Source organism: Cryptomeria japonica, chromosome 5 (assembly GCF_030272615.1).
Source record: "Cryptomeria japonica chromosome 5, Sugi_1.0, whole genome shotgun sequence".
Lineage (NCBI taxonomy): Eukaryota > Viridiplantae > Streptophyta > Pinopsida > Cupressales > Cupressaceae > Cryptomeria > Cryptomeria japonica.
In genome coordinates, this window is record NC_081409.1 from 488,515,972 (window position 1) to 488,526,732 (window position 10,761).

General features: G+C 34.2%; 1 protein-coding gene across 4 annotated transcripts in view; it reads left to right on the forward strand.

Annotated features, from left to right (window-relative positions):
- The window catches only part of LOC131069788 (uncharacterized), a 36,296-nt gene extending 26,967 nt beyond the window's left edge, over positions 1–9,329 (forward strand). For 2 of the 4 annotated variants that reach the window (XM_058005347.2, XM_058005346.2), the window contains exons 9-16: positions 3,280–3,364; positions 3,459–3,585; positions 3,988–4,070; positions 4,450–4,507; positions 7,845–7,984; positions 8,145–8,354; positions 8,501–8,538; positions 8,648–9,329. In XM_058005347.2, the coding sequence (XP_057861330.1) occupies positions 3,280–3,364; positions 3,459–3,585; positions 3,988–4,070; positions 4,450–4,507; positions 7,845–7,984; positions 8,145–8,354; positions 8,501–8,536 (739 nt within the window). In that variant the 3' untranslated portion in view covers positions 8,537–8,538; positions 8,648–9,329. Of the gene's footprint in view, positions 1–3,279; positions 3,365–3,458; positions 3,586–3,987; positions 4,071–4,449; positions 4,508–7,206; positions 7,276–7,844; positions 7,985–8,144; positions 8,355–8,500; positions 8,539–8,647 lie in introns of those variants that run through there. The other 2 variants (XM_058005348.1, XR_009112221.2) reach the window with 2 other exon arrangements.
- The last annotated feature ends 1,432 nt before the right edge of the window (positions 9,330–10,761 follow it).

Here is a 10,761-nt window from a genome sequence, read left to right on the forward strand (position 1 = left end):
CTTGCTCTCACCCTCTTCAACTTCAGACATACAATATTATTATAAGATGCCACTAACATTTTTCAAAACAGAGTATTCTTAAGCATAAAGCATAAGTCATCTGCATTCAAAAATGTATACAGCCTGTCTTTCTTTTCACCCGACACCTCCTACAGTTGCTACTCTGTCAAAGACGTGAACGGGATCCTTCTCACTTTTTCAAAAAAACATCTTCCACACTTTTTAAAACTTCTTCAAGCATCGGCCACACGTTTTTCCCAGCTCATCAGAAAAAGATTTTTCAGTTCGAAATTTTTTTACACACTATATCTCCCAAAAAAACAACGGACTTCAAAAACATATCTTTGATCACCACGTGCCATGGATAGGTCACAGCTCGATTCCATTTTAAAAAACACAGTACACAGATTGAATTAAGCAGCTATCTAGAAGGATGTAGTAGATTCACCAATTCAATGCAGCCAAACAAATAAAAAATGGCTCCTTTTTTTTTACAAAACAAACAACCTCCAGAAATGTGTCATAACACACCAATCTGAAGGCGTGTTTTGGCATCCAAAAAAACGCATTACATACGATACAGCCGCAAGCAAACCATCTCCCAGAAAATAGCAGTCGCACAAAAAATGCATACAATGATAAAAAAATATGTGGCTAACCAACATGTAACACAGAAATAAAAACGCCCTGTCTGAAGAATGAGGATAAATGCTGCATTGAACGTATATTTGTCACAAAAATAGTAATTGGTTGCATTCCAGCGTGGCATATGCCTGTCCACATTTTCACTGAAGAAGATGATGTTACTTCACCACAAAAAATGCCACGTAATTCTGACGTTGCAGCTCCAGCTAAGAAGCACGATAGGTGAAAGCTTGGCTTTATACGATTGCCAAGAGCTAAGGAGGTCATGCCACATGTAGATTCAGGAACCGACATAGAAAAGTTCCAAACACAATAAGAACGCAGAAAATATCCAACGAAGTCTTGCCCATTAACTTGAAATATGCAGCAGAAAATGCTTAAAATATAGTCCAATAAATTTGCCAACAAATGTGAAGATGATATGGACATCAATGACAAAACAAGTCCAACAGATGTTCCTTTCTATGTACGGATAATATATTTATTTCCCTCCAAACAGTCCAATGTTTCCTTGGTAATGAGAGTTCCTTTTTATTACCAACCCATTGCCGTGCTTGGATATGCTATTAGAGATATGATTTCTTACAGGTTTTAGTATGAAGTTCCATATTGAAAGTTTGTAGTTTTATGATTCAGGGTTCAGGTTGAAACCTGGTGGGAAAACTTTCTAGATGAGGATCAAGATGAAGCTGTAGCTGTATGTGGTAGCCTGATAAATCAGGCAATTGCAAAGACAGAGAGATATAGAACTAGAACAGTGAATGCAATTTTATTCTGCTTTTTGTCGTGTACATGACATACTCTTGAGAAAGGTGTATGATTGTTGTCTATTATCTCAATTACATTGTTTCTTTGATCGTTTACATGAATGAATTTGATGTTACAGATGTGCATATATAGATTACAAATATTCCTGCCATGCAGATCAAGAGTTGCTAGGAAGTTGAAATGTCTCATATAGAAGGGGAACTGTTTTCTATGTTTGTCTCCTCATCTCTCCATAGTTGTGGATTGTAAGTGGTTTGCTGGTACATGCTTGATTAGCTGGCAGATGACTTGGCATAGTGCGAGCCTAAAGAGTGCCATCTGAATTGTCTAGTTGGCTACATTGTCCAAAGCTTGCGGTGTGAAACTCATAATGATGCAGTAAGAATCTATGGGAATTGGACATTGTGGTTTGTCTAGGGGGTGTATTAGATCCCTCTAAAGCCATGGTAGGATCCACAAACTGTTTGGATTAGGTATGGTTACTGTAGGAGTCTTTGATCTTATGTAGACTGCTCTGTGCCATTACTAGAGCTAGTGTGACACTTGTTGGAGATGGTTGGTTGGTCTTTGTGTTACAATGAGCATCTAGAAGGTGCTGTAGTATACAGAAATCTACTAAGGTCTTATTGTAGGCATTGCAAGTCACAAGAATGGTCTTGGTGTTATTGTGTACAACTGTTAGTAAATCCTCTTGAATCATATTAATTGAGCCAAAGTAGCCTAAGGATAAGATCATACAACAAGGAGGTTGCCTGCCTTGGGAATACATAGTCGTCTAACCTCAAACATTTGACATAACCAAGATGAAGACGAACTCCAAGTTGCAGCCACAGTTTTGGTTTGAATGGGAAATTTTGAGCACAAATAAGTGAGGGGGGCAATGTTGTCTTCAAAATTTGACCTCCCCATCCCTTCCTAATTTTCACTTGAGCGAGTCACAATACAGTATTTATGTATTGTCCTCATTTTGTTATGTGAAAAGCAAAAATCATTGTAAAACATCACATTGTTTGTCAAAAGTTCATAAAGGTGGTAAGGTTATAATTTTAGGTCTTCAAGTTGGATTTGATGTTGTAGCGAGTCCTCGTGTAATTACTAAAGCCCCAATGCTATAAACTTTAAAGCTTCTAAACTATTGCTATGCTAAATGGTGGGATTATTTAATTAAATCAGCTCACCATTCTTTTCTAAAGTTCCTTGAATTGTTGAGCACAGGGAATATGGATCAGTAAATTTTGATGTAACAATTTATTAGACATTCATGTAATGCAATAATCATGTGTGACAAGGGATTGACTTTGTTATTCAATTAGCTTGACATCCTTTTCAAAAGTTTACTTATTGGTACTGGTGACATTAGGTGGGCTATTTGTAATGTAATGCTAGCCCAACTTTTTGGTTGAATTGGCGACATAATAGGCCAAGGTTGGTAATGTTGGTACCGAGTTGAGGTGATCAGGTTGCAAGAGGTAGTTAGGACAAGTCAGTTGTGTAGTTTTAACTGCCCAACTCCTCCATGAAGTATAGAAGGTAAAGGTGGAGTCATACAAGGGGAGGGTGTCTGCGGGAGTAAAGGACTATCCCAAATTCTGTCATATTATCTTTTTCAGCTCACATTTCTTAAATTTTGATGTCTTTGATTTGGTGATGCCTTCCATTTAAGCATGGGCTTCTAGGCTATAGTTGCTATTATTTTTCTCACTAAAGAGTTGTGCCCGAGATTTATATAAACAGTGTCATTTTTGCCAAATTAGAGTAATTTTTTATTTCAGTGATCTGCAAATAGTTTCTGTAATACCTTTTTTACTTGTTCCATGCATGATATTTTTCTCACGTACTTTATATTGGCAAATGAATGGTGTGCAGCCTTCCGTGGCAGGGTCTGAAGGCAGGGAACAAAAAACAAAAATATGACAAAATAAGTGAAAAAAAGATGGGGACTCCAATTGAAGTAAGTCACCTATCTTTAGCATTGCTTTGAGTTATATTCTGGGTGCAATATAGACTGGTTTGTAATTGATTTGTTTTCAATATTCTTTGTTAAGTCATTGTGCAAGTCCTATCCGTCAGAATTTGCATCGTACTTCAACTATTGCCGTTCACTGCGGTTTGATGATAAACCAGACTATCAATATTTGAAGCGCTTGTTCCGCGACTTGTTTATTCGTGAAGGTAAGCTTTCATTATCACATTTTAAATTTTATATAGCACAGTTAATAGTTAATACTTTAGGGAAAAGGGAGTTTTTTTCTTTTAAAAGGAAGCTTTTGATAAAATTAATTAGGACAGACTGAATCCATCTACATAATATATTCTGTAAAATTTATGAGTGAAGATGAGTTTTTATCTATTATTTATTGAAGCGGATAAGTTTATGTTCATCAGAAAAATGTGGGGTACAATTGGTTCCTGACTGTCCTCGTATTATTAAATTTTCTAGGTAGAAAGGATCTGCTGCTATATCTCTATTAGTCTACATTTATTAACTAAGTATGGTAGGAGTTTGGCTATTTGTTTTGTTTCATTGGTATATTATTACATCATACTCGTTTCACTGCTTCTCATACTTGCCAGGTTTTCAGTTTGATTATGTGTTTGATTGGACCATTTTAAAGTATCAACAGTCACAGAGCTCTGGAGCTGTCCAACGGCTGCCTGTAAGTACCAAGATTCAAAGCAACTGCTAATTGATGTTTTGAAAGAAGGCTTGTATGAAATCAACATCTACATCTCCATTTTAATGCATAGAGTGTTTTAGGTAACCGATACATGCTATAAGTTCTGGAAGAGGTGTGTTTATGCAATTAAGCTGAACATCTCTATGTTACTCTTGAAGTTCTCCAATTTTGTGCCAGTGATTTTCACGTATTACATAACTCTTGGAGTTTGAATGTTGTTTTCTTTTCTATTTTGGTTAATTGCTAGTTAGTTGGCTTTCTTATTTCTTATGTCATGTTTCCTATCTATATAACCTTACCTGTCATATTGCCTGTTGTGTTTGTATTGCTCATGATACTATCATATTTCTATTGATAGGCTGCAGTTGGAGGTGCAAGTAGTGGAGCAACACCATCAGCTGCAGAAAATATGCCAGGTATTACTATGATCATTCTTAGTTTGTCGTGGTTGGATTACAATGCAAATCTGTATTTCGAATAGTGTGAGATATTTAAGTAATGGCTAGTCTCCAATTTTTCAGAATAAAAGTTACAAGAACATGAATCTTTATTTTGTAATTCTAAAAGAGGTCAAAACAGGTAAAAGTAGTGTTTTAGGTCACTGCCAAGCAAGACATCTTTACCTTTTATATTGTTTTTTTTGTTTACCTTATATACTGTCAATTGATATGTACAACAGTACTCCAGTCTAGATTTGAATTTTTGACCTTCATTCTGGAATACCAGCCTTTCACCATTAGGTTAACTTGGGTGCACATGACAAGCTTTTTGATTATGCAATCTGTTAACTGGCTTAATTAAGTGGATTGAAATTAGGTCTGGAAAATTGGAAAGCATCATACATGAAAGCCATTTATGATTCAAGAAGAATAGTGGATTTCTGGTTTCAATTGAGTAAAGTAAAATTATAATCATTAGAATGCTTTGGAAGTAAAAAAGATTTTTCTGATTTACAGCAGCATCCTCAAACTAAAACAGTTATAAACTCCAAGGTAGAAAAATGGGTAATCTGTGACTTGTTCCTAGGTATTTGAAATGCATCAAGCAAAATCAATGTAGGAGACCATTAGTAGTTTAAATTTTAAAATTTACTGATCCATTATTGAATGGCATGTTCCCTATATATCCATAATGTGACTGTTTCACATATAGAGATGGCTAGTATTCGCCTAGAGATTTTCATAGTCAAACCAATAATTGATAAATGAGGCTGTAAAATTTTTGCAGAGCATTTATCAACTTTCTGTTGTCTTGGAATCCTGTTGCTTTGCAATTAATAATGTTCAACAATAACGAGGTATTAAAATTTCACTTGGGCATTTTGCTTCAGTCTTTGCTTATGAATTTCAAGACTTGTCTAACAAGATGCTTGCAGTTGATTATTCTATTTACCACTTTACATTTGTTGTTTTTTAATTATATTTTGTATAGTAGTTTTGTTTCTGTTATTCACCTTCTAAACTCTGGCTTACAACATATGCTGTTCATTGTGAGTAGGAGTGAGCAAGCTTCAGAGATGAGCAGATTTCTTATTTATAAACAATTCAGCCTCAATATCATTTTCTAACATTCCCCTCTGTAATGTCAAGCAGAAACCTGCCTCTCTCTGAGTTCCAAATTTTTTTGAAAATTTTGCAATATTTTTGGTAAAGATAACTGCCAACTGATCTTGAGAATTAATATACCTCAGTTCAATCCCCTTTTTTGAATCTTATCCCAGATGAGATGATATTTTAAATCAAAGTGTTTATAACTGTTGTGAATCAATGAATTGTTTTTTAGTTATACTCACAATATCACAAAGAAATGGGGTTGTAGATGGACTTTCTTTCTCACTCATTTCTTTCAAAATCTTCTTGAGCCAAAATTTCTTTGTTTCTTTAACTTACAAGTAATCAATCCCAAACCAAGTGAAAAGCAATTACTACATGTTGACGTTTGGTTATCTAAACTACCACCTCAATCTGAATTTCATTAAAACCAACAAGCTGAAACTGTTTGGATGTACAATTAAGAAACCTTGAAATGAATCTTAGATGGCCTAGTCATATGCCTTGGTAATAAAAGAAGCAACAAAAGCAATTTTTGGTCTAATACGAGAAAGAAACATTAAGCTTCCTACAATGTTTCTATGTGCTGTTATATGACCTTTTGAGTTCATCTGCTCTGCATAAAACTTCTCTATGAGCAATTGGAATGGGTATGAGTTTGCATTCAATCATATTGAATTTGTTCAACATATCTTTGGCATAAAAATAAAATACCATCATCACTTTGATAAACTTTCATTTGGTAGAAGTATTTCTTAAGTCTTAAATCTCTCATCTTAAATTCATTCAGCATAGCAATTTTAGACTTTTTTGTCATTTTAGAGCTACTATGATACTACTATACACACAAATCATATGATAAAGATTGAAAACCCTCCAATACATTTGGTGATTTCATACAGAGGTCACACTTGAGCCAAGAATTCTGTATTGCAATTGAATAATTTTATGCATCGTTCGAGATTGATTTTGTGAGTTATTTGCTGCTTATATTTGTACTTTTGGTTAGTTTCTTCTGTTTCAGCATTTGTTGTATTTGTAGCTGGCCATACTTTATTATATCAGCTATCAGTCCAGCTGCAGCCATAACAGCTAGTGTTTGGGAGTTTATGGAGATTGTAGTGACCTAGTAGCCTATTTGTTTAACAAATGCAGCAGTAAGAGCTGTCGTAACAGAGTTCTATTAGGCCACATCCCTCTTCCAATGTCAAAATCTTTCTGGCCGTTCAGGGTTGTAGACTATATATGGTGCCTCCTATCAGCTGGGATTTGCCTATTTATCACAGCAGTTAAGTGGTTGATTCCTACAATAGTTATTTGGTTTGTTTTCTTCAACAGTTCACAAGGTTTTGATTCAATTTGCAGCACTTTTTCATTGTCCATTTTTAAATATATGAACTCTTATTCAGAACTTCTATATTTTATATTTTATGCAATTTCTTTCCAACTGTTCAACAAGACGTCTTTTTCTAGATAGTTTGACAACTGTTTGTTATAATTCTTGGAATTGAAAATAGAAGAGAATTTGTGGATCACTGCTATTTCATTTCCATCTTTGCATGCAGTAAATTAATGTCTCAAATGCCGAATGCTTTCATCTTGCCCACATGAAGATCTTGGTGATTATAGAAAGGGTAAGGGTTTGCATTTCATACTAAATACTTGCAAAAAAATTAAAAAAAAGTTAGGAACATTACAGACGTTACAACATGGATTAGTCTTATGGTCTGTGAGTTTTGGTTTTTCAAAAGGGCAGGATATATTTGGTATCATGTGTGTGTTATCATATTCCTGATTTATTTTTGATTTAAGACTATCTTGCATTACTCCTCCATTGAGATTGTTAGTTATTTCCTAACACATCAAGACCTATAGTTACATATACTCTAGGAATAATCCATCTTCAATGGTTGCTTATAAATTCCTACAGTGCTACTACATTTGTTGAATGCAAACGGTGGATGTAAGTATACATTTAATCCTACATTTTGTATAGGCTGCCAGCCTAGTTTTGGTAGATTCTCCTAGATTGTTCTTCATTAGAGTGCCAGTGTTTATCTACAATTAGATATTGACGTAGAACATATCTTTTAATAAAAGGAGTACTAGATGAATCGTATTAGGTACAGGAGCATATTTTTTGGAATTTATATGATGGTAATTTTAACTTGGAAAATAATTGTGTTTATATCAATGTTTACAGGGATTAAAGATGGCCATGGTGCTGTTGAAACAGCAGAATCTGCAGCAGATGCTTGGAGGGGTCGGTATGGTGGTAACTTGCAGTTTGATGTAACAAAGGACAGAGCCACTAATTGTGATACTCCATGTCCTACTAAAGATGTATGTTGTTTCTTTTGTTCTATACATAGACTTTGTGGGAGCTAGTGTAAATAACATGATTTTGTAATATTTAAAGCACCATTATCTTTTTTGAAATTCTCTAGATTACTATTTTGTTGTGCTTTCCAAGCTTCAAATTTAATGCTATTTATTCTTGCAGGAAGTTATCTTTGAAAAGGAGAAAATTCAATCCTCATCATTTTTTCGATATGGAAATTCATCAAGAAGACCCATTATTTCGACTGCACGACCAGTTGTATCAGCTGAAGCAACTGATGCAAAATGTGCACTAGGTGGTAAGTTTGGTTCAACAAGACTTACACCATCAGAGTCTCTTGCTTGTGTTTCATCACCAGAATCGAAGAGAATGGTAGTTGCTACATCCCTAAGTGTTTTTTCACTAAACAAGATTTGGCAATCAAGGAAGTAATCTCTAAATATGTGTCACACTTTAAGGGACCATTTTGTACAAAATTTGTGTGACATCTGAATAATTTATTTTCTTTTCTGCATCAGGTTGCTTATAGAATGACGGATCCCAAAAAAGGATAAATGTAAGGATGATTATGTTTCAAATAGGCTATTTGATAATGGAACAGATTGGCTTTGGAATTACTTGAAGTTAAACTGAACTGCAATGCAATGAAATGTCTCCTGATGCAGGAATGATGATCCATTAAGTCCTGGCAAAAATCAAATTGTGATTAAAGCAGTTTTTGAACTCTGGGAGAAAGTTGGGATATACTGGAAGTCTTTCTGCATGGTGTTCTCTGTAAGCTTGTGAGTATAGCTATCACACTGCTAATATTTAACCAAACTTTCGTTCTTCATATTGACCAATCTGATCTATCCTTTATGGCTCATTAACCAGAAACAAGTATCTAATAACAACTTATTGTAGTATGTATTTTGGTGGAAGCTTAAAAGAGTTGATGTAATTGTCACACCCATCTTCAAGCTTTCATCTCTCTGTAATTAAACAATTTCCTCCAGTTCAGCATAAGCTGCAACTTGTAGATTGAACACAAAAGATAATGATTGTATTTTTAGCTAGTTACATTTATGACTATAGCGGTACAATATTAGACAGGATTGTATCATATGCTAGCTGATACCAATTTTACAGGCAATAGCTCCTAAGACCGCTCTTGGTCGCTTTGCCGTTGCTTGCCTCATGGATGACATATATCTAGTAATCAAATAATTGTATTTCAAGATTAAGCGCTTAACTCCTCTACAATGACATCATTACAGTAATGGATTTATGATTATTACATCGAGTATCAAAAGTATGTATTGGCTGGTTCAAGCACTAAAATGAGGTTCAATTATTCTCATTTCTTTAGATGTTTCAAATCGGTGCTCTATATTTCTTGAATATGTTAATCAATTTTGGAAGTCTATTGTGTTTTGGAGCTGTTAGTCATCATGATATCCGTGTTGGTTAAGAATGGATCTAAAAGTAGCAGAAATAATCAGAGGATGACATGCACTCACAGTTGGGATTATGTGTGAAATATGTGGGAAAAGAGGATGCTAAAGTCATTAGCCTTTCTATTTGAGGGGCTGACAAGGAAAAGGAAAGGAAAGAAAAATATTTAAAATTCTAGACTTCAATGAAACTATGACATTATTTGAAAACACCCAAGGTCCAATGTTAATTTCCTATTGTCTTCAAAGGTAAATTAATTGGATGTATAGCTGCAAGTTTATGTATTTCTTGGTTCATTTAAAATAACGTGGGAGGGTTTAATCTTGTGATCTTTATGTTTCGTTTAATATTATTTCACCAAACAATGTTACATCCCTCTATGTACAGTTTCTCTATGTACAGTTTGTTACATGCTATGTGTGTCTCTGTGTGTCCTTTTTTTTAACTCATTTTTCCCTATGTATATGGGTGTGTGAGCTCAAGATATTCATTCTGGAATTGTAGCATTGAATTAAAGGATGATAGCAGTTTTAGAATTGGAAATTGTTCATTTGGATTTGTCAGGTATAAATGCTGGCTACAGAATTACTTGTTTTTGCTGTATTGTTCATGAGATTTTCTGGGCACACCAATTTTTGTCTTATACACGGGCAATCAAATGGAAGAACTTTTATCGTTGTATACAAATGAGATAGGATATGAATGTCAAAGATGAAATCTTTAGATTTAATTGATTGTGGATTCATTGCTTCTGACCTTCATAATGCTGGTTTTTCCGATGATCTTGCATGGCATCATTGAATTCTTACACTAATGTGATCCTTATTTTTAAGCTCATTTCTGTTGGTCTTTTTCTTTATCTTATTCATGATCATGATGACTTTTGCCATCTTTAAACTAGCAAATAAAACATCTATATCCTTGTTAAAATTTTGGTTTAGAGTTTTTGTGTTGACAACTACTTTGATTATCCTTTGATTTGCCCAAATCGAATTGTCATGGAAAGGAATAAAAACATCATAAACAAAAGAAGTAATATTTGTACATAATCATAGTATAACCAAAAAGATAAGAGGGAAAAAAGCTCTTAACATTGTATCATCAAAGTTGTGTAGCTTATTTAGACAATTGTTTTGATTGGATTTAGCTAGCTTATTTAGACAGTTTTAGTTGGAATTTAGATTGAGGATATCTTTTTTGAGATTTTTTAATTTTATGTTTGTCTTCATTAACTTTTCGTATGCTAAGTCACAATTGTAATTATTTGTGTTTAAGTTTTCGTATGCTAAGTCACAATTGTAATTATTTGTGTAATCTCTCCTGATATATTGTATGATGTCTGTTT